The sequence below is a fragment of the Chaetodon trifascialis genome, chromosome 7 (genome assembly GCF_039877785.1).
Source record: "Chaetodon trifascialis isolate fChaTrf1 chromosome 7, fChaTrf1.hap1, whole genome shotgun sequence".
NCBI lineage: Eukaryota > Metazoa > Chordata > Actinopteri > Chaetodontiformes > Chaetodontidae > Chaetodon > Chaetodon trifascialis.
Genome location: NC_092062.1, coordinates 7,663,435 through 7,686,471, shown reverse-complemented (window position 1 = coordinate 7,686,471; position 23,037 = coordinate 7,663,435). Strand labels below are relative to the sequence as shown.

General features: G+C 43.2%; 3 protein-coding genes across 4 annotated transcripts; 2 read left to right on the top strand and 1 right to left on the bottom strand.

Moving 5' to 3' along the window:
* Window positions 1–489: 489 nt before the first annotated feature.
* Window positions 490–8,542, top strand: LOC139334020 (skin secretory protein xP2-like). 2 transcript variants are annotated; one of them, XM_070966754.1, is made up of 4 exons: window positions 490–854; window positions 3,927–4,997; window positions 6,984–7,049; window positions 7,179–8,542. In XM_070966754.1, the coding sequence occupies exons 1-3, from the start codon at window positions 767–769 to the stop codon at window positions 7,043–7,045; spliced, it is 1,221 nt and encodes a 406-aa protein (XP_070822855.1). In that variant the 5' UTR covers window positions 490–766; the 3' UTR covers window positions 7,046–7,049; window positions 7,179–8,542. The 2 variants fall into 2 exon arrangements, with proteins under 2 accessions (XP_070822855.1, XP_070822856.1); XM_070966755.1 differs by having other exon boundaries at window positions 585–854; window positions 3,930–4,997.
* Window positions 8,528–13,065, bottom strand: LOC139334021 (2-iminobutanoate/2-iminopropanoate deaminase-like). The gene is made up of 6 exons (XM_070966756.1): window positions 12,933–13,065; window positions 12,016–12,121; window positions 11,610–11,664; window positions 11,433–11,501; window positions 9,700–9,755; window positions 8,528–9,608 (listed from the first exon to the last, which is right to left on the bottom strand). Exons 1-6 carry the CDS (start codon window positions 12,995–12,997, stop codon window positions 9,549–9,551), a joined length of 411 nt encoding a protein of 136 aa, XP_070822857.1. The 5' UTR covers window positions 12,998–13,065; the 3' UTR covers window positions 8,528–9,548.
* A 280-nt stretch (window positions 13,066–13,345) lies between these two features.
* pop1 (POP1 homolog, ribonuclease P/MRP subunit) lies at window positions 13,346–22,154 on the top strand. The gene is made up of 16 exons (XM_070965676.1): window positions 13,346–13,435; window positions 13,659–13,770; window positions 14,368–14,508; window positions 14,831–15,006; window positions 15,144–15,404; window positions 15,502–15,589; window positions 15,828–16,006; window positions 16,161–16,435; window positions 16,570–16,663; window positions 16,759–16,867; window positions 16,987–17,106; window positions 18,164–18,285; window positions 18,477–18,668; window positions 19,119–19,273; window positions 20,409–20,645; window positions 21,292–22,154. Exons 2-16 carry the CDS (start codon window positions 13,662–13,664, stop codon window positions 21,971–21,973), a joined length of 2,940 nt encoding a protein of 979 aa, XP_070821777.1. The 5' UTR covers window positions 13,346–13,435; window positions 13,659–13,661; the 3' UTR covers window positions 21,974–22,154.
* The last annotated feature ends 883 nt before the right edge of the window (window positions 22,155–23,037 follow it).

Below are 23,037 nucleotides of genomic sequence, written 5' to 3'. Positions count from 1 at the left end.
TTAATCCTGCTCTACAAGCTGCACTGAAACATATGCAAATGCAATGCTTTCAACTGAAGCTATTTATACACTTTTGTATACAACACAATGTATTTTTGTCTGTAATTTTCTTTACGTAACATCAAATCAAATGTATTATTGTATAACTTTGTACAGTAAAGTGTCAAATAAACGTTTCACATTTTTTGTTTGTTATAATTAGTTTTTTGATAACTGTGGGGGATATTTGAACAGTATCCAACTCATATCTGGTACTTAACTATTTATCACAAAAATGAGTCTATGTTGTCTGTCACTGACTCAATTCACCACAAAAGTTGAACCACTCTACAAAGAAATGCATACATGGTACATGTGCTACCCTGAACATTACCACCAGGTGGTGGATCTCTTCCAGTGGGGACACCCGGAAAAAAGGGGAGGACACTCAGTTAAAGCACATGTTTGCCTCCTCCTCCTATATGAACAGTGTGAGTGTGAGTAGGAGGCAGTCAGGGATCATTCAGCAGTAGTGCCTGCGCTGCTTAGCTGCATTCTCACAACAGATCTGGGGCAAGAGGGCAGCAGGCCATGCATGAACACACAAAGAGACAAGGGGAGATAATGGTGCCCAGCTACGCATAGGAACTGAAAAGCTATAGCTGTCCATGTTTTCACTGCCAGACAGTCTCTGTCTTTGCTAGCAGAGAGCAGTGTGGACTTGTCTTTGCTTCAGTAATAAGTTCCAAGGTTTTTTTTTTATTCACCTCAACTCTTTTTTCCAAACATGGGGTGCTCCTCATCCAGTGCACAGACGGTTGATCAAGAGAAGAGACCAGGTACCAAACCAGAAGAGAGCAATGGAGATACAGTGGGTAAGTGGTGGTCACCTATGTACAATTTAAATGCGTATGTGAGGGTGTTTCAACTGCAGGGTATAAGATATAATAATCAATAATGAACAACATTTTGCCAAGATGTATACAGTAGTTGCTCTCAGTTACTTTCATGGAGTCTTGCTGAGGGGTGTGTGGCTGCTGCTCTAGTACACTGTGTGCTTTCTCACTCTCCTCTGCTGCACAGCAGACTACATTTCCTCACGATGAGAATTATTCATGCTGAGCCACTTTACCCAAAGTGGTTGGTATTTATTTTTAGTCAGTCATCTCTAGCTTGATGTCCATTGAAAGTGTGTTGACAAAAACTGTAAACTGCATTGCATGACTTCTTGATAAAAGGAGGAGCTATATTGTATGTTCCTATTAAATTCTCAGTCTCATTCTATAAGACTAAATGGACGTCTATATGTAGATGAAGATAGACTGGTAGAACAGAGATACAAGTCAGTATCATGTGTGAAAGCCAGCTGGGAGTGTTTTACAGTCTATCTGCAGCCTGAGGCAAGGGTTGCAACCCAACCTGTTTTCCCCCACTGTGCAGTCAACTGATTTGTCACTTAAGGTGTTTTTCACACCCACAAATGCGTGCCTTTTATGCAAGATCAAGCATTAGCATGGTCCTCATGCTTTCAAGGATTGTATGCAAAGGTTTCACACACAGTCACTGAAAAGAGTAAGTGGCTCAGATTGTCATCTGTGCATGCATGATAAGGAGTGTTTGAAATTCGCTCCAGGAATTTACAAATCACACAATGGATGCAGGATTGCAAAGGAGAAAGAGGAGGGGCAAGGAGATTGATGCCTTTTTGAAAAGAACCCAAATGTTTTCAGACTACTCTAAAATTCCTTTGGACAGGACGGCAGAGCCCGGCTCTCAAACTGTTTTGCATCTAAATGTGGAGTCATGCTCTGTGGGCCTTGGTCTGTTTGGCTCTGCATATGGACTCTGTGTTCAAGCCTATGCAGACATCCACCAATGGGCCTGACACAGCCCATGATTGTCCATTCATGGCTCCAACCTACTGGCACATGGCTATGTCAAGCCAGGCACGGCTGCATGTACAGTGTGTTCTCACTGCATCACCCCTCATAAACACGACATGACAGCCTTTGTTAGAAAGTGTTCATTGTGCAAGTGATTGCTCAAGTCAGTGCTCTGATTTGAATGAAAAAAGTTTGTCTTTGAGGAAAGCAACGTGTTGCGTAGTTATTACAGCTGGTATAGTTCCTCTGCATTCATATACAGCATTTCCATCTTCCACTATGTCACTGTGTGATGTTTGTGTCAGGGCATTGTCTCTCCAGCCAGCCAGCTATGGTCACCTGGAGAAGCTCGAGTCTGTTTCCAGGCTCTTACATCACCCCAACAAGAAAACCAGTTATTGTACTCTTTGCCCGGGCAGGCTTCTCTCAATGTGGCTGAATGGGTGGAGGTTTAAATCATACACTGTACAGTCTGTCTAACAAACCAGCTGTACACCATCCAAGCCACCACTGGTCCCATCCCCTGTCCGGGCCCCCTGTCTGTCCCCCTCCCTCCCCTCTGAGCTCTTGGCCAGCCATGGCACTGTTTTGACTGGGATCTCTGTCGTCTCTGGCTGCTAAATCATGTTGACACACAAGTCATCCATGCCTGGAGAGGCTGTCTCTGTCTCGACCCAAACACACATTCACACTTTTTAACAGCAGTTCTGGCCTGCTGTGCAGACAACAGCTTTGTATTCTCTGTGATAGTTGGTGTGCGAGGTGGATTTCTCCTCAAAGAAGTGGAGCCTGATGGAGAGGATGTTTGAATTCTATAGAGGGAAGGTGTGCAAGTAAAAAAACATTATAAGGATTTGAAGGTTCTGAGAACACCTGTCTTAAAACATTTTCTTCTACAATTCTATACTATTATTATTAGAGATATTTCATTTCACATAAACACTTTTTCTGTGTTACGTGTCCTTCCACCAGCTCATTTTCATTTGAGTTGCCAGCCCGTCACATTCCCTTCCACCCATCACTCTCGCCTCTTTTTACCACTTCTGACAGACAAGTAAAATCAGGAAGCTGCAGCGTCCAAACTATCCACCCATTCAGCTCCTGGTTTGTCTCATTTGTGAACAAAGTGTTTTTTGTAAAGTTTGCTGGGAAATACTGTTGAGGGAAACTTTGATAAAAGACACATCAAAGGCTTCTGTTAATGCTGATGTGATTCCTCTAACATTGCAGTTCCTGACATTTGACAGTCTCCAAACCCTCTATTGTTCCTCATCTACTGTATTTTTCACCCAAGGGCTGATGGCTTGTTCACACCCACAGCTATGAGAGCAGAGGGCAGGGAAAGAGAGTGGAGGCAGGGTGTCTCCCCAAAGGCAAGCTGAGCCACCCTCACGTGTATTTTATTTCCCCTGAGAGTGACTTGTATGTCCTCAGGGCTTTAGACAAAAACAGGCTTCAGTGAATCAGATTTTCAACTACGGAAATGAAAGGATGTTTCCTCCAGCATGCAGTCTGTGTGCGTTATTGCCTCATTTCCTATCTCCTGCCTTCATTGTTGAGTCAACCTGCTGTTTTGCTGTATTCATGGGTTTATGTGTTAAGTTATTCACATCTATAAATTATTGTCCACATAAAAAGGTGTTGCTTTTCATTAGGTTTACGTCATGCTTCACTCTGCTGATCTACAAGTGAAACAGATTTTTAGCAGCTTAAAGCTTTTTTTACTGTATGTGTTGTACTTACAGGGACATATATAACAACCAGCAAAATAGCAGTTGTTTCTTGGATGGTTGCATGTCCATTTTTACAAAGTTGCCATGACAAATGTAGTAATGTATTAATAAAGAAAAATGTTGAATTCATAGATTAGCTTAAGGACGACCAAGAAATTTCAAGATTAATCCAATGAGGAATCTACTCGAAAGCTTTTCTGTTGCATTGTCATGTAGTGATTGTTAACAGGGCAGCACTAGCTGAAAGGACTGATGAAGACTGATAAGTAGCACATGCTTGCATTTTGTAAAGCCTAATCAAGCTTCTCTTTTGTCATCCCTGTGTTGGCAGCAGTCAGAAACGGTATCATCGCAGACGATGCACAAACCATTGAGGACCAGATGCAGCTGCCTGTGCAGACTGCCTTACCAGACGATCTTCAACCAGGAGCAGATGATGAGGCGGAAGCTGTGTTAGTAGCCCTGGAAGCCCAGGAGGATCTTGGTTCTGGGGAGGACCTCCTGGCTGCTCCTGAGCCTGTCGCCCCTGCAGAGCCAGCTCCAGAGGTTGTTGCTGCTCCTGCTGAAGCTGCCACTGAACCTGAAGCTGCTGTAGAGGTGGAAGCTGCCCCTGTAGAAACTGTAGTGACTGAGGCTGTTCCTGAGGTCAAAGCCCTTGTTGAGGCTACAGAGGAAGCCCCAGCTGCTGGATCTGTTGTGCAGGCAGAGACCCCTGCTGTTGTTGAGGAGGCGACTACTGTGCCAGATGAGGCTTCTCCTGAAGTTGCCACTGCTGTTGAACCCGTTGTATCTGAGCCAGCTGAGGCTGCTGTAGTTGTGGAAGAGGCCGCAGCTGTGGTGGCTGAGGCCCCTGCTGAAGTGGCTGCTCCTGTGGAGGCAGAGGCTCCAACTGACAGTGCTGCCCCAGTTACTGCCTCAACAGCACCAAGTGAATCAGGTGAAGCACCAGCACCAGGTGAGACTGGAGCCCCAGGTGAAGTTGTGTCACCAGATGAGGCTTCAGCACCGGCCGAATCATCCGCACCTGTACAGGCAGCAGAGCTTGTAATAGATACAGAGATTGCTGTAGCAACTGTTCCAGAGATGCCTCCAATATCTGCAGTTGAGGTCCCAGCTGAACCTCAACCTGCTATTGAGGAGGCAGCAGTACCTGCCCCACCAGCAGAGGCAACCGGCCCCACAGAAGCCACCACTGCTCCAGGTCCAGAAGTTGGATCTGCTGCTCCAGAGCCGGCCCAGGAGACAGAGGTTCCAACATCTACACCAGCGGTTTCAGAAGCCTCCTCAGCAGCCCCAGAGGCTCCAGCAGAAACTGTGGCGGACAGCGTAGCCCTGACAGGGACTCCTGTGGTTGAGTCCACCCCAGTAGACTCAGCACTGGCCCCTGAGCCCTCACCTGAAGGTATGAAACTCTGACTGACACCTCTGCATTGTCAATCAATTTTACACTGTTTTCTTTGTATGGTCAAATCTGCAAAAGATATAAGATAACATACGGAAGTCAAAAGAAATAGCTGATTTTTACAGCAGTAATGGAATGATGAATAGATTACCACAGCAGTATCTATGTAGCTATTTCAAGCAGATTTTCATTTGACTTCAACAACTGACTGTTGACACACTGCAATGTGGTGGGGCCACATTTCCTCCAGAGTAAAAATATTAATGGCTGAAGGATGAATACAACAGGATTCCAGTGACGATGGCTGCCATTGTTAAGCGCAGAATAGTTTCCTGATAAACCTATCATGTTAACTTTGACTTTAAGGCATCATACCATGTTTTAATGTGCTTGACAAGGCATGATCAACAAATTCTGACAGACTGACCTACACCCAAAACTGTCAGCCATCCAAACAGTTCAAAAGCCACTGGCTGAAATAGCTTTAGGAATCTATGCAAACATGCATTCGGCACTAATCATGTGTAAACAAGCAGGAAGAGGTCAGAAGAGAGGAAAAGGTGAGACAGAAAGACAGACAAAACTAAGTCATGTGCACATAAGATAAGATTTTGTTTACATCCAGGTAAAAAATTAATGGTCCTTCAACATTCACACCAGCCAATCCATCTTCCTGTTACACATATGGCCAAAGTAAACGGGTTCTCTTCAAAGACACTTTAACAGCATCACCCCCTTTGAGGTGGTAACTACGTGGATATGCGACACACACACACACACACACACACACACACACACACACACACACACACACACACACACACGGTTAGCAACATCAAACTCTCAGTAAACCATCCAAGTGCTCTTGTAATAAGCATTTCTTCATTTCGGTTCCTATTTGTACTCCTGTGATTAGTTGGAGCTGACAGGATGAACAGGATATTGTTGGCCCGCAAGGCTGAACAGATAACACAGTGTGAGAAATAGAAAGCAGCCACATGTTCCGAGTGAGAAATGAAGGCTTGTCTTGAGCGTTATAGCAGCAGCATGTTGACAGCACAACAGCTCCAGTCACGCAACTCTCACTCATTGTACTCTGGTGTGAACTGGCCAAAGAATAATCCTGCCCTGCTGCTTCAAATTACACAAGACAATGTAAACGCTCCATAAAGCTGACTGGATTCCAGTCATTGTGCAAACATGTGAGGTAGAGCAAAACAATTTTCAGGTCTTTTTTTAAAAAGAGAAATTCAGTCAATCATCCTGTGGTTGGGAATACACTGTTGCATCTGTTCTTTTCTTTTAACCTAACCTATAACGTTATAGTGATGCTATTTCTTCCCTCAGTACTGAAGCTAAAGTCAGGTACAGGTACAGACACAGCAGCACTTTTTTACTTGCCTGGCCACAATATATGGAGTTTCACACCTTACGGACCTCATTACAAACAATACACTGTGTACAGTTATTGATTTTATTGGGGAAAAGTAAAGACAACTATTTAAAATCCATTTACTAATTCTCAGGTGTGTATTCTGCATATTAACCCATTAAATGCAGAGTACCTCCAGTGGTCAGTTGCTAGTATAAAGGCACATGGCTTATGGCTCAGGACAGCCTGCACCCCACTCTTGACTCCCAGAGAACATGCTGTACTTTTAGGGCAGAGACGCCCCTCTGGCCAGCACATGTAAAATACTGGTCTGGTGTGGAAGACATATTGCATAACTTTTATGAGACTTTCTCCCCGGAGGCTCAGTATGGTGTGTGTGTCTGTGTGTGTGTGTTTGTGTGTGCTCAGAGGCCAGGTTAATCACTAGTAAACCAGTTCAGCAGAACCAGATGTGGTTAAAAACAAATGGTTCACTCTTCACCTGTCTCTGGTAATGGTAAAGTCATATGTCAAACAAGCTCAAAGTGCCCTTGTACTGAAAGAAAATGTCATTTATTGATTTCCCCTCACTGTGTGTGTGTGCGTGTGCGCAGTGGTGTCTACAGCTGCGGCCTCTCAGGATACAGAGGGTGACAAAGCCAAAAAGGAGGACTGAGTTGGTAAGAGCACAACCACAAACCACTTTAACCCAATGCAAATAACACAGGATCACCTCAGCATCCAGTCTAACTTTACATGTTGTATATGTCAGATGGGATTGTCTCATTCCATTCTTTACCATCTTTCAGAGAGAAGAGATTGACCAAAATAACAAAACCCCCAAAGCTACCATCGCAAGGCAACCGGAAGGAAAACAAGACAAAGCAACAAACATCACATTTTCAGTATTTTCTCATTAGCGCTCACCAAACTGTACACCAGATACATTAATATGCATGGTGCCTTAACAACATGTCATTTAGGGAAACATCAGGATTTTTCCTTCATTTGTAAATATAGACTAAGTTTTTCTACTGAGACCTTACGTGCCTGGAGCCACATACTCTACAAGCCTATGCAAAGAAAAAACGCTCTAGAAACACTTATGATAGGTTGGATGAGACAGGAGGGTGCAACATCCTGTGAAATCTGTGAACCCTTGTGGCAGTGTGTTGAACCAGGGAAGGATGCTTGGTAAGGAAATTCTTGACTGTTTAAAATAGCTGCTTTTGAGGAATACAAGCCAAACACAACTGTGAATGAAATTATGCAAAGAGCTCGAGGTGACAGAAACACCAGTCTGGGTGGATGAACGACACACTGGCTAGGTTTACACTGCCAGATAATTGCAACTTTTATCACCTGCATGAAACTGATTTTTAAGGATAACATTCAAATTTGATCAGAACTCCACATTTTTTTTGTCTAGTGTTTACACATTATTTAATTGCAACCTTCTAATAAGGTTAGTGTAATAAATAGGAATGACAGTACTAAATGTTGAGTAACAGGGTGTACAGTGTAATACTGATAAGCATTACTCCAAGTCAAATCCATTTTTCCTTAAAGAAAAATTTTCCAGTATCAATTTATTGGTTTCAATGGAAAAATCACAAATATGTACTTTTGTTTTGCGTAAAGAAGAAAAGATGCATGCAGTTGACATGTAGATTCAATGAGTTACTGCCAGGCTGAGCGTGCAGATGATCCCGGCACTGATATGTCATCTTGCTGTTCTATGATTCCATTTTGTGCAGCTGTACTAAAGCTGGCAGATGTGTGTGTGTGTGTGTGTGTGTGTGTGTGTGTGTGTGTGTGTGTGTGTGTGTGTGTGTGATTCTCTTTCTGAAAACAAAGGCATTTCCAACTATAACTGTAAAGGCATATTGGTTTTGGTTTGAGTGCATTACATACATGTTTAGCACAGTACCAGATCAGCTAGTGGACACGACTTTGAAATATCATTAGTTCTACATGCTGTGCTTAAAAAGTGTCAAGATCTTAGAGAATGACTTCAGTTGTGTCAGATGTGATGGATGTTGTGGGAACAAAAATTTCTTCTGATGTCTGATGATATCTTTTTCCACCTGTTTCTTTCTCTGTAATATATTCATTTTGAGCTTTGCCTGTGATTCTGCTAACTTAGTGTACAGAATAAAGTTGCCCTCGCTAATGCATGTGCTTTATTTAAATGAGATGTGTTTATAATATCCCAGATGCATGTTTCATGTTTAAAAAAAGAACATGCAGACATAAAAAATGCACACAGACAGCTGAGGCACGTGCTACAGAATGCTGAGAGACAGCAGGCCACTTGCATTATCCAAAGGTACAAGGCTGACCTTTAAAAGAGTTGTTTTTCATCATATGGCCTGCAGTCTAACAGCTTCTTAAAGCAACACATCACTATAACTGATGCACATAGGTTTATTTTCAATTTCAATTTCAATGGTAATCTCAATACCACTGTTTTTTTTGTTTTGCTGTGCACAGAAACTGAAAAGTATCCTGGTCATTTAAATTATGCTATGTTATGTATTTACTATTATGTGCACAAAACAGGCCGGACAAACATGATCTGAGGCCTAACCCATACTGTCCTCATGTGGAAATGGTTTTCTATCCTTTACAACCCTCAAGGTATCAACAGATATCCAATATATGAGAACTAGTCACTAAGAAAGAATAAGAGACACACAGCACAAAGTGATCACCTGCATATACGTTTGTTTTTATCAAGGAAACAAATCACCATCTCATCAAATTAAAATATATATTATTGAGTAATGTTTGATTATCCATCCATTCTTCAGCCATGAGAATAGCTCATGACAATACTGTAATTCAGTAAGAGCAAACAAGCTTTGATACTTAACAGCGATTGTAAGTGAAATGTGAGGAGAGGGAATTTAAAATGCAGCACTGTCTCCAAACACGTCTCATCAATGTTAATGAGGGAGGAGAAAGTCTGCTGCGCCTGACTGCTGTTGGTCTGCCAGCTGACCTACAACATGCATATGGCAGAGGTGACTAACGTGATGCATTTGTCATAGAAAGGATTAGTGCTGCACAGGAATTTTGTTTGATCAATCCTTGACTAGGCTACAAAATAAAGCACAAACTGTATTTTTCTTCAGTGATTGTAGGTTTTCCAGTTTGATGTTTGATAGATGTTCTTGTTAGAGAGCATTGGTCAGAGGGCCCAACACAGCCACTGCTTCAATCTCCACCAGTCCACCCTGGAGAGACAGAGAGAGACCATACAACACAGACCTCAGTTTGAATCCACAGCAGATCAATGGACAAGAGCATGTCTCATCAAATACTTACTCTGGGAAGAGCAGCAACCTGGTAGGCAGCTCTGGCTGGGTAGTTAGTGGTGAAGACTGGAGACAGCGGTACATTCAATGACATAAGGTTACCAACACACACATATTCAAACATGAAACACAGGGCTGAGCTTTGGCATGTCCTGAAAATTTGAGTGAAGAACTACAGTCTGACACACCAACAATAGTTTCATTTGTGATTTCTGAGAGGGATGTGTTTACAGCAAACATGAGGCCAAACCTCAGTCAAACGTCATGTCTTCCACCTCTGATTTGAAGATATAAGCAGCAACATGTTAACATGAAACACTTGTTTTGCTACTTTGTGCCACTGACTATTAAAAAAATTGCCCTTGTACGTTGCAGATACTTTGACTGTCACAGCAAAAAAGCACAGCTTTAACTAATAACACTACTTAGAGGCTCAGCTCCATTGTCCCAGTCAGTCTACACAAGCAGTCCTTAGTGTTCATAGTTACACCTGAGCTTTTGTGACTAAACACAAACACAGTTTATGACAACTTTTGTATTTGTTGTTCCTAAGATTGAGGTCAGGTAAAGTCGCATCTCCTACAGAATTTCAAATTTCATTGAAAAACAACTACAACCGCTTATTGGATGCAAAACAGACAAGAGATCTCTGAGAAATGTAGTGCAATAAATCCACAACAATAAGTGCTCAAGTGCTCTGCGCTGCTTTGATACCCACACAGGTATTTTCACGTATTGTACTTGATTAGATCTCTTCACAACTGATTCAAATGTCTCTGATCTCATCTGGTTAGTGTTGTGGAACCTGCTACAGCAAAACTTGGACCCTTTTAATTCTTACCAGTACAATAAGTTTGGTGACATCAGTATAGCCCCAATCAGCTTCAACCTGGCACAACTCCTAATTAGCTTCAATGGAAACAAAACACCTGTCATACTGGTTCAGAGGAAGGCAAGTGTCCCAGTACCTGTGGGTGTATTTTTTATCCATATTTATTGAATTTTTTTCTTAACCATCCACTCAAGTGCCTGGAATCAGATTGTGATATGCCACATCTTAGACATATATGAAGGCAGAGTTTTTTCCTCTAATAATGACTCCTTTTTCCCCCTCCAAGAGCATCAGTGAGTATAGAGATGCTCCTGTTACCATTCTTTTGTTATTACAAAAGTAATTTAAATGACACTGAAATGAATATGGTGCATGTGGATGAAAGTCTTCCTCTATATAGAATATTTTTGGGTTCCCATGCATGATTAGAGTTAAAGCATTTCCTGGCCGTCTGTGGAGCAACGGATGCGGCATGTTGTCTGACGTTTAGTTTAAGGCGTGATCCACTGGCAGCAGCAGCAGCAGCAGCTCAGGTTTCACTCTGCTTTGTGACTCAGCAAACGTCACTGTGTTTCTGAACATTTGTATCATACCTGTGAGTATACTGGCTCTGGATCCTTCTCGTATAGATAAGCACTCAAAACAAGTAACCAATGCATGGTGTGAAATCTGAGTACGAATGAAGTCAGTATGCGCAAAAGCAATGATGAGGCAGCTTCAAGCCAACCAAGTGTCACCTATTAACAACTGGTAATTGCGCCTGATTAATGCAGGTTCCTTGGATTGTGCTGACACCCAGTGGCAAAGTCTGTACTGCAAGATGTAAGTGATGAACTGTTAGTTTTTTAGTGTGGCTCACCAGCAAACTGCAAATAAAAAATCCAGTTAATAAGTGAATCAGTGACACTTACACTGTGTGTACACATTGTTGACATTGGTAAAGTCATTCATGTCTGCGAGGAGCACTGTGGTTTTGACAACTGCAGGACATAAGAGGGAAAAGTAAGTTAAGGTTTGCGATTAAAGAATCATTGTCCATATGATCTGTTCAAAGTGCAATACTTTTCAGACAGTAAAGATTCTCTCACCATTCTCATAACCACACCCAGCAGCTTTGAGGATTTCACCCATATTCACAAGAGCCTGTGGAAAATGGAGGTTCATTCATCATTCCTTGGTCTTTCATTTTAATTTGTGAATTTTGGAAACAAGTTGATAGAAAATGAGATTGAAATGACACGAGAGGAAGCTCCTAAAGCAATGTTCAAACTGACTTACTGTCCATTATAAATTCTAATTATACAACATACTGTATTTCTTCTTATTGTGGCAGTTTCTTGATGGATACGAGAAACATAAGATATAGTAACTCAGTGAGCAGAATAAAGTGTGAGTGTGAGAATCAGCCACATCATCCTCATCATAACAGGAAACTGTTAGCGCTCCTGGTTTATGAGTTAATGATGGGAGGGTGGTCTATGGTGGGTAACCTACCTGTCTGGTTTGAGCCTGAACACCTCCTTCCACAAGCTGTCCACTGGCAGGATCCATCCCCAGCTGTCCTGAAATGTACATGGTCCGATCTACCAATACTGCTTGGCTGGAAGACATGCAAACAGGAGCGAAGAATCATCGACATGATATTAAAGGCTGTGTGAAATCTGCTTGACCTGTGTTCCTCAGTGCTGCAGAGGGAGAGCAGACAGTAAATCCAGATGTTCAATTCTTAAGTTCCTGCTAATGAAACATGTGGGTTAAAAAAGTCTTTGTGTTTGCATGCCTCTTTGTACTTTGTATTATCTCTATTCTTCTTCACTATACCTCCTCTTACTTTTCTTTCTTACCAGTGCAGAGTTCATGCGGTTTCACACTTCTGAAAGTCTGTTTGTTCAAAGGAGGGATTTGAAAGATAATGAATCATAAGACAAAGATGCACACTCTGTTTGATACACAAATATAGATTTAGACGAATGATGTCTTTTCCCTTTAAGGACCATTAATATGCTGAACGTAAAACAGCTCAGCATACTGTCAGCCGGTGCTGCATTTTAATGCATTCATACTAAATTCGATAAAGTGAGAGCTGCATTGAGGAGACTTTCTAATTAAGAGCCCAGTGTGCGTGCTTAGCCTTACAATAGTTTACAAAGTTTAAAGTGCAATCCAAGTCCAAAAAACTCATTGAGTGACTGCTGCTCCACCTCAAACCACGATGACTGGGCGACACAGTGCAATTAAACACAGCTGTATGATTATATTGAGGAACTATAAATAGCCAGAATTCTGTTAACATCTTACTAACACTCTTAATATGAGCTCTATGAACGTTATTTTGACTGGCACACTGGGCCTACAGCGTCAGCAGTGAGCCATCTGTCACTTGACGAACTTGAAGTTTCAATTTATCTCACCTGTACGGGCCGATGGCAGCAGGAGCTTTCGCTGTGCTGATAATCCTCCTGATAACTGTAGCCATTCTGCTCAGTATGTGTAAGTAAGTGAATGAAACAAGTGCTGCGACAGTGTGCAGAAACCAAGGAGAAGGAAAAGCGGCAGGAGTACAGAATGACACAAGCACAGCTGCTGTCTTACCGTACATGACAGTGTAGACGCACAAAAAGTGTTTTATTTTCCTTTTCTGGCACAAGTACGAGTATACCGACATACTCTATGCTGAAATAAAATCTGGCTGTGAGACAAGATGACATTATTTCAATGAGAAATTCGGTCGTTTGTCATTATATCTTTTTAGTTGCGCCGATACACTACAATTCCCATGAACACCGATGTCCGGAAGCAAACATGAATATCAAGCAGCCTGAGTGAGACTCACATGGTAGCTAACTGGATAAATAGAAGAAGCGTACATTTTGAACAAAGTTTCTGACAAACACGCGTACTGGGAAATTTAGAGGTGAACACATGGAATTTAACCACTATATGCTTAATTTTTAGATGTGTCGTATTTGTGTATTGGTTTATTAAACCCAAAACTCAACTTGACGTGAAGTAACGTGGCTAGCTAGCTAATGTTAGCAATCTTAGCAAGGCATGACAGTGACGTGTGGGGGGTGTTATGTTTTCGTTTGGCAAACAGCAAGACTGGCGATTCAAAAGTGACCTTCTGTTTTCTGTAGAAAATGTCTGCAGCTAAAGTGAAGATGCGGGGGAAGAAGATGAGGAACCAGCCCGCCAGTGTGCAGTATCCATCCAGCAGCACACAGAACGGAGGAGACACCCCGGTCACAGGTACTGCTGTTTTACTTACCGTGAGGGTTAAATGTCTACATTTGTTCTTGTGATACTGTATGTGACCTTTCCGCTCTTTATTCCCATGACCTCGTCTCCTCTCGCAGCTGCATGGTCAGCAAATTTCAGTCTGCACAATGCATCCCTGTCACTCCGAGTGGTTTAATTAGCATTAACAAACACAACAAGTCTTAAGTTTATCCAAAATCTCACTGTGGACGTAGAGCAAGAAAGGACAGAGTTCATATTAAGGGACTTGTAATGAGGCGAGCAACAATCAGGATTAAAGGAACTCGTTAGGTGGAGTAAAAACAGCTGCTGGCTCCACCCTGGTTTACTCTGTCAGTCAGTTGCTTCAGTAACTTTGAAATAATCTGCTCATTTGCAGATTTAGTGAGGAATGTGAAGATTGTGTAAGCGAATCATCAACAGGAATATTTAAGTTATTAAAATTATATTTTTAACACAGAGCTCATCTTGCCATATAGACAGTGGTGTCTGTGGCCACAAGGTAGTTGTCTGTTTTGCCTGCCTCAGACACTTTCTCATTTTTTCTTGTGATGGCCATGAAATTGGTGAATAACAAACTTCTCAAAGGTGGAGGTGGCGATGATGATTCATCTAAAGTCCATCCGTCTACAGAAAGGACAAATAACCCTCACCAACTGGGTGGATGGGTCCGTGGACACCAGAAAGATCGTGGAGGCTACGCCATGGAGATGCCCAAGTACATCACTGGTGAAGACATTATCCTACTTCTGCTTCTTACTGCATACTGTAAATCAGGAGTTCTTGTGTTAGAGTGTTGTGTGTTGCTCATTACATAATTACTTCAACCTTTGTGATTGTCCAAAGAGAAATTCTGAAATTATTAAGATTCATCTTTCATCATTTATTATCCGGCAAGCTGGAGAAAATGATCAGATTTTATTTTTAAGTCCATTGCTTTCATGTGATCCAGATTTCTTTCCTTCCAGTAAAAAGTTAGTCCAACTCAGGACATACGAAGTCACAAAATTCAGCGCCTCCATTCTTCTCCTTTGCTCCCATCCCTGTTCAGCTGGAGCTTTTGCCAGGGCCAGGGCGACAGAGGTGGGCGCCATGCTGAAAGCAGTCACCAAGACAACGGGCAGCTGCCATGTGTTTGGAGCCCTGCCAAAACACATGAGGAGACGGGCCATGAGCCACAACACCAACCGGCTCCCTCGCAGACTGAGAGATGTGGCCAACAGAATGGTAAAATTCAGAATGTCTCCATTTAACATCTTAATGTCCCACTTGACACTTGGAGGCCTGTTTCACGTAGCAGTTTTAACACTCTCCTTCTCTGAGTACCTCTGACATGTTCCATGACATTTCTGTTCCTCCTCCAGCGGGAGAAGAGCCTCCAGGCTGGTTCAAAGAAGAAGAAGGAACAGGCAAAGAGCAAGAGCCGCAAAGCCCGCCGCCGTCACGGAAATCTGCTGCTGGAGTTTAACCGTCGGCAGAGGAAGAACAAGTGGCTGGAGACGCACATTTGGCACGCTAAGCGCTTCCACATGGTAAAAAAGTGGGGCTACTCCCTCGGGGACAGACCCACATACAAATGCTACCGGCCGTGCTACAGGGCAATGAGCAGCCACTGCCTGCTGCAGGTAACCATCAAAGAACTGGTTTGTTGGATATCATTGTTGTCACAGAATAAGGAGTGGCAGTAAAATAAACATGACTGGTTTGGTTTTGTCATCTCAGGACCTTTCTTACTACTGCTGCATGGAGCTACAGGGAGAGGAAGACAAGCTGCTGGCTTCTCTGTCACAGCTGACCAGCAAGGAGGCTGGTGAGAATGCCACCGGCTCCATCCACCAATACATGCATGTTTTCTTATTGAAAGTGCTCAAGGTGCATCATTACTATTGAGTTTTGAGAGGTAGTCTGTGTCCTGTTAAGAGACAGACAGTCTTATCAAAAAAGAGCAGCTCAGCACTCTCTTCTAAAAGGTTTCAGTGTTTAATGTGTTGCAAGTTATAAGTTCCAAGTTTAATGTGGAGTAGTAAACATGTGGTGCATGTTTCCAGGTCCTACATTTGCTGCAGCGCTCAGCCTATCAGGGCAAAGACAAGGCAGTGTGGTGGTGTACAGAGCAGGACAGTACCCCTCACAGCCTCTGGGCCCTGTCACCTTTCTCTGGAGACCCCGAACACAAGGCTCAACCCACAGGCAGCTGTGGATTTGGGCTCACCCCACTATTAAAAAGGTACAGTGGATTTTAGGGTTGTAATGGGTTATTGTTGACTGATGGAAATCAGAATGACTGCCTTATGACAATGTAAAATATTAGCATTGGCTTAATGAAAGGAGAGACACAGTCAGCCAGACCATTAACTCCAGTAACTGTGTGCTCCTTGCAGGACCTTCTTCCTGAGTTACAAACTGTATGCCAGTGCTGTGAGGCTGTAGTTCCTCCAGTTGTTGCAGTGGTGACACCTCCTGAGGTTGTTTCCACCCTAGAACTGGAACCGAAGTCTGAAAAGATCCCTGAAGCAAAGCAGGTAACTGGAGCCAAGAGAAAGCAAACCTGTAAGGATGACAGTGGATCTCCAGCCAAGAAGATCTTGGGAGATGGAACCAGATCTCCCACCACCCCAGTCACCTGGAAGTCAAACTCAACTGGAATAGTTATAAAGTTAGTGTAGTTTTGAATTTCACTGAGATGCAAACGGAGTAAAGTTTGCCTTGGATGAATAACTTCCGCTCCAAATGGTGATGGGAATTATTTTGTCTGAAATTTTTGTCTTTTGACTCATTGATCTGTTGCAGTGATCTCACAATGGAGATTGTACGCTATCGCCTGATTGGACCACAGTCACATTCTGTGCTGGCGGAAACGTTGGAGGCCGCTACAGACTGCAATGTAAGAATTATAGTTTAAGCAACACCAGAAGCCTCTGAAATAGATTTTCATTACACAGTGAAGAAGTGTGTTTTATTGGAGTTCTTTCTTTTAAGGAAATGAATAAATCCCAGCCCTCTTCCCTCTGGTGGCCTGAGCACTGCAAAGATGAGGGCAAGATGAATCTGCATCGACAACAAGCTGATGTCTATCACATCATGAAAGGTCTGTTTTTCTGTTCTCAGTGTTATCAAAATATCTTTGTTTTTGTCACGGGAGTCCCTTTTTGCCGTCTGTCTGGGTGTTTGTGTATAATTAACTAACGATGACTGTAATCCCTCCAGGGATCTATTCGACTGGAGAGCTCCCCTCAGGCACAGTGCTGGGTCTGACTGTAGATGACCCCAGGCTGACGTTACCAACAAAGAAGGTTAAAGCTTTGCCCTGTGTAAAGCAGGCACAAGGTACAATCTGACCTACCAGACAGATGAGGAGTGTGGTCTGTGGTCTCTAAAGGAGCATGAAAAGCAGAGATTATTTTCCCAGACTTGAATCACTCAGTAAGCGGTATCACATCATATTCTGTTTCCTAGCGTGGTCATACAATGTACGGATGGACGTAATGTTCCTTTTCATATATTCCAACAGAAACCTGACCATTAAATAAGACATATATCTGTAGGTGAGCACAGAATCAGTCTGTTGTTTCTGGTCCTGAGGTTGTTTCAGTGAGTACACATCTGGTTCTGTGCTCCGGGGGGGCCTCTGCCTGGCCATGCAGATGTTCCAGGTTCGAATCCTGGCAGGACCCTGTACTCCAAACGCTCCCTCAGTGACTGACAGCAGCTGATTCACTGTCTATGAAGAGATACTGAAACAATGAGGGGTTGGTTTCAGCCATAGACTACATACAGCATGGACATAGTCACCATGACATCACCTATAGGTCTCTGAAGAACCCTTGTGAAGCTCAGTGTCTGTGGCCATCGCCACCTTTGTAGTGCTTAATTCTGCCAAACCTCTGGATGGGTGGAGCATGGGTGGAGCAGAGGCGGGCCGAATGAAACCTGGTTGCCGAAACCTAGCGCTTAGCTGCCGTGCCCATAATCATGCATAAAGTTATGCCGTAATATAATTTAAACAAGTGATTTAGATTAACATTCACCCCATACAGTTGTCATGAACGTGGAAATTAGCTATAGAGAGCAAAACCATTTTTTGTATCAACTTTATGATTTTGCTGTAACTGTGGTGAGGATGATTTTTAGGATCACACACATCTGTTTTCCTTCTACATCTTTCCTTAAAAGATCCTAAGGTCCTTAAGAGGCGTCATGTAAATGATATGTAAATGAGGGACTGTAACAGCATGTTTCCACAGCTGACTGTATTTCTTAAACCAGTCATCAGTTCACTGCTTATTCAGATGTTGGGTTTTAAATCAGATGTAGAGAGCTTCATGTGTTTGTCCTGACATGAAGGATGCTGGTCATACAGGAGCATGCCGTGTTTTTGTTTCAGAGGTGGACGAGGAGAAGAGGAGGGAGCTGATGTTGCGTGGAGTACCTGAACACTGTTGCCAGAGTTACCTGTGGGAGCAGTCTGTCCGTGATAACGTCACTGATAACAAGATATCAGAGCAGGTAGTTCATGTTATTACCAGAGGAGTCATACAGTCATTTTAAGTAATCCTGATTGTAACTTTGCTTCCAGCATACTGCATATGCCTTTTTATACACTTTCTTCTATGTCTTTCATGAACATCTCTATTTCTGAAAGTGTAGATAAGCTTGGCTGTTGGTCTCACCACTAGCATTTTCTGTTTTGTCTGCAGGACTTGAACCGTATGAGAAGTGAGGTGCTGGTGCCAGGCTCCAGGCTGAGCCCCACTCCCCTGCAGGGCAGAGTCCCCATCCTGCTGGTTCACCAGCCTGGCAAGCAGGTTGGACATGAGATGAGCTCCTGGGGTGCTGGATGGGACCTGCTGCTTCCTAAAGGATGGGGCATGGCCTTCTGGGTGCCACTGGTAGGTCGCATGGACACTGCTTTTGTTTGATTGAACCTGACTTCATTATCTCTTCATTTCTGCCAAGACATAGTGGTTTCACATATTCTAATACTGGCTCTTTTAGACATTAATACATATGTAATACCAGAGTGATAAGGCCTACTTGGTATGATTTGGATGATATGGATTTTATCCAAACTACAATGTGTAGGTTTCCACTTGAGGTGCTGTGAGGCTGTATGTATACAGCGAATAATACAGTGGGTGTCAGTATGGAACACTCCATGAAAGATGTTTTCATTATTTGTTTGCCTCGTCCATGTTTTGCGGCAGTTCCATTTTGTTTGGACACGAGCTGTGAAAATGTTAAATGTACCTTGAAATTTAAAGGCAGAGTCGACGCCCTCAGGTTTGCTTTATATGTCAAGTTCCCTAAAATCTTTTCTGCCTGGTTTCTCCCTCTGCCAGGTGTACAGAGGAGTTCGCATCGGAGGACTGAACATGAGTCTGAAACACGCTCAGAATAAAGGAGCTCCCCACTTCCCCCATGATTACCCAGACTGCCCTGCGGGCGTTCGTTTCCAGGAGGAGCAGGAGGCAGAGTTCCTGCACAAGTTCAAAAGGTCAGCTGAAGCATGAGCAGGAACTGAAAATGGTAACGCTGATTTTGATTATTGTTATCAGAAACATGGTAAGGTTTGTTTTCAGTGGGGACATCTTGTGCTGCCAAAGCTTTTGTGTATCTTGTAATATTATTTTGGCGTCTAACTCGTCTGTCAGCCTGCTGATAGAAAACAGAATCTTAAGAACTTGGCCAGAAAATAGAAGGTCCATTTTTACTCATGAACATGTTTCAACAATATATTTTAATCAACCACTGGCAAACCTGAAGTGACCCTTTAAACTGTGAGGGGAAATGTTTTCAGTTAAACAAACATAAAGTAAGGTGATAATGATACCATGCTGGAGGACAGGGTTATATTTGTCCATTGAAAACATTTGAAAGAATGCACTACTGTCTTTCTAGGAGCTTATTTCTTATTTCACCATTTTAATTCTACTTAATTGTCCACCTTAACATCGTGTTTACTTTAATGTGCTCACTTACTTTAATATGCTCACTCCACTCGCGCCTCACAGGCGCATGTGGAGGAGGCTTGTTGTTAATGACGTAGCCTATTGAAATGATTGACACCAACGTGGAACCGAATGACATGGGCACCAACCAGGTGCACTTACAGGCTTTTACAAAACAGCAGCATAAGTAGGCCTGCATTAAAGAGGAGAGGTCACACCACAATCAGTGCATTTATAAGGAGCTTGGAGGGAGATCGCCCAGTGGTCTCTTGGCCAGATAAAAAGATAAAAACCTGCGTCGTCAAATATACTTTGGTGGCTGTAAAGTAAAGTGTATGTGTGGGAAACACTGGAAGATGCTTTGTAGTGGTCTGTTTACCGTGTACCATATGACTGTACAATCATCTGCTCGGAAAAGATAATATTCACTTGCCCGCAGTCTAAGTAAGTGGTGAAAATGTCAGTGGATTAGAGGTTTTGATAGAGAGAAGCACTCCAAAGCTCTGACCCCAGTTAATTTCCATTATGCAGATCTTTCCCACCATGCAGATGAGATGGTAATAAGGCTGCGAGCTGCTCTCCCCCGACTATCCGCTGCTCAGCAGGCATGATTTGTTCCATAAGTTGGCAGGGTTGCCCCGGCAGTTTGACAAGGGTTTGACCCTCTGACCTCTTCTGTAGGCGTCCGCCCGCCAAAAGGACCAATTACATTAAACATGGCTGTCTGGCACCGTTCCGTTGCCCGTGGCAACAGCTGGCTGAGGAGTGGGAGCTTATCTCGAGGGAGGGAGGAGAGGAGAGGAGAGGAGACCGGCAGACCCAAACCACAACAGAGGCCGATACAGTGATGGAGGAGGAGATGACATCACAGAGAGATATCTGTGCAACAAAGCCTCAGAGCTGCGTCACCGTACTGAGGTCTGGCTTTTTTATGTTTGTGATTTATTCAGTTTTTTAATCCTCTCCCTTATTGTGAAAATAAACTAAAATCAGTATTGACTCAAAACACACACCCACTGTAGGTTTACGCCAAGCTCGCTTCAGACATTTAACAACATCTAAATCACACTTCTAACAATATTAATGCCGTTGACTTTTAAAGGCCCCTTGAGCAGAAATGTGCAGTTTTGGGGGGCTTTGGGCTCCAATCATCACTTACTTCTTTCCTATTTTTTTATTAAGAGACCCCAGTGCAGCTTTTGACAGGCTTGATGCATGATGCTTCTCCAGTCTACCTCCCTTTCATCATAATGTCCCTGATGAGAATACCCAAAGTACATCCAGACTTAAATTGCTGCAATATATCACGGAGATTAGGAGACGGGAAGAGTTGCATCTATCCTCATAAAACCATCACACAAGCTCTGAGTAATGGCTGATTTTATGAGAGAAAAATTGGATTGATTTTCACTGTCCATTGGCTGCCTTTGTGTTTTCAGCATTAGGAATTAAAAAAGTTTTTATGCCTCTCAGAATGCTTAATGGGGCCAATGAAAATGCAGCTTTATCTTTGATTATTAATCGCCTGTTAAAAATGGATATTGGTTGTTTTTATGCTTCCTAGGAACAGAAAGTCACTGAGGCTACTCTCTGGTTGGTGCAGACCCACGACATCTAAAGGTCAAAAGCTGTGCCGTGCAGGGGAGGCGCCCGCTCTAGACCGCTCAGCTGTGACGTCGTTTCTTACCACACATGTGATGAGTCTGGTGTGGGTGCGCCTGTCACTTCTGTCCAAGGGCAAACCAGAGCTCCACGCCATGGTGTGTGTGCCAACGGCAGAGGACCTGCAGCTGCTGAACAAAGGGCTCGGCAGCAGCGGCCCCCAGGAGCCCCCGCACAGAGACCACTTTAAAAGCAGAATTAAACGCAGGAAGAAGGGCCCCAAGAAAGCTGCTACATCCTCTTTGTCTTCTAAGACTGAGGGAAAAGAGTCAGAACTTCCTGCTGCATGTGAACCAGACTGCACCACATCCCAAGACCCCAAATCATCCTCAGACCTCATCTTTGGTCTGTGGCCGGATCCTTTGCCGAGTGTCACCTCTCACTGCTCCCGGGTGACTCTCGGCTGGGTCACTCAGGGCGACTTCTCCCTGTCTGCGGGCTGTGGGGAGGCTCTGGGGTTCGTCAGCGTCGCCGGTCTCCTTAACACCCTCGTCAACCAGCCGATGGAACACAGAGGAATGTTGCTGCTGCGCAACCCCACCTCTCTGCACTACCGCTTTGTTAAGATCAACATAGAGGTCTAATTGAAAACTCCTGACCTCATGCAGAACTTCCAAGAAACACTAAATTCTTGGTTAATAGAGACCGATCAACACAACTCCTCTCCTGCAGAGGCCTGAAACATGTCATCCAGTCGCATGATGCTTCATTAAGTAAGTGATACCTGTGCCTTGATAGTTGCTTCCTTGGACTGCCATCGCCTACTCTACAGTGTTAGTTGCAGACTTCATGGCATGCATGGGGCATGACTACAAGCTACCTGGTGCTGTTGAAAAGATCATTTTTAGTTGTTCATATTATACTGTCAGACTTTTTTCAGTTGACAGAGGTTGGTTGTTTTCGTATTTGTTTCCACATTGCTGCCTTTGTGCTCCACAAAGGGATCAATTAAACACTGAAACTAAATGAAAGCCTTGGTTTTAGTTAGAGATTAGTTCCACCTTTTATCAACTGGGTTACCAAAATGAATTATTTTATGGCTTATTCTATCTCTCTCTCCATGCCAATGATGCTGTGAGGAAAAATGTTTCTAGGACTTAAAAAAGGCAAAATGATGGGCTTGAATTTGAGAAAAGTGCCAGTTTCTGTTTCAAAAGGCCACTGCATTGAAAATGTTTTTGTTTGAACACAAGCTAATAAAATACCCATAATGCACTTGACAGAATAAGCCATGTGTGGGTAATTACTGTCACCTTCTCCTCTGTAAAATCACACAAGTTCTAATACAACCAACAGTGAAATACGTGCTCTAACCTGGCCTTTATAAGCAAATGCATTCTTTTTATAGTTACACTGGTATGAGCACTGGTTTCCCACACATCCCATAATGTGTAGGTGGCAGAAAAGAGTTCTGTTGCTTGGCAACACTAAGTTTGGTAGCAGTTGAGTATGCAGTCTGAGGTTTATTTGAGGTAAATATGGGTGGGCAGGCTGTGCATTAGTGCCATGGAAACGTATTTCAGAGTTATGCATGCTCAAGTAATCTCACACAGAAATGAAAAGCTGCCGTATAATGTGAGCACCTTTAACTGATCAGCCATGAGGGAAGGTTTATAGAACCACTTCTGAACGACTTCTGTCATGTCAA

Bases quoted from the DNA above. Each gene is read 5' to 3' on its own strand.
- LOC139334021 (XM_070966756.1), bottom strand. From the start codon at position 12,997: ATGGCTACAGTTATCAGGAGGATTATCAGCACAGCGAAAGCTCCTGCT. The intron at 11,502-11,609 runs GTGAGAGAATCT...TATGTCCTGCAG, and splicing joins TGGGTGTGGTTATGAGAATG to TTGTCAAAACCACAGTGCTC. The intron at 9,609-9,699 runs GTAAGTATTTGA...CTGTCTCTCCAG, and splicing joins AGGTTGCTGCTCTTCCCAGA to GGTGGACTGGTGGAGATTGA.
- pop1 (XM_070965676.1), top strand. From the start codon at position 13,662: ATGTCTGCAGCTAAAGTGAAGATGCGGGGGAAGAAGATGAGGAACCAG. The intron at 16,007-16,160 runs GTACAGTGGATT...TGCTCCTTGCAG, and splicing joins CTCACCCCACTATTAAAAAG to GACCTTCTTCCTGAGTTACA. The intron at 16,664-16,758 runs GTAAGAATTATA...CTTTCTTTTAAG, and splicing joins AGGCCGCTACAGACTGCAAT to GAAATGAATAAATCCCAGCC.
- LOC139334020 (XM_070966754.1), top strand. From the start codon at position 767: ATGGGGTGCTCCTCATCCAGTGCACAGACGGTTGATCAAGAGAAGAGA. The intron at 855-3,926 runs GTAAGTGGTGGT...CTGTGTTGGCAG, and splicing joins GAGCAATGGAGATACAGTGG to CAGTCAGAAACGGTATCATC. The intron at 4,998-6,983 runs GTATGAAACTCT...GCGTGTGCGCAG, and splicing joins CCCTGAGCCCTCACCTGAAG to TGGTGTCTACAGCTGCGGCC.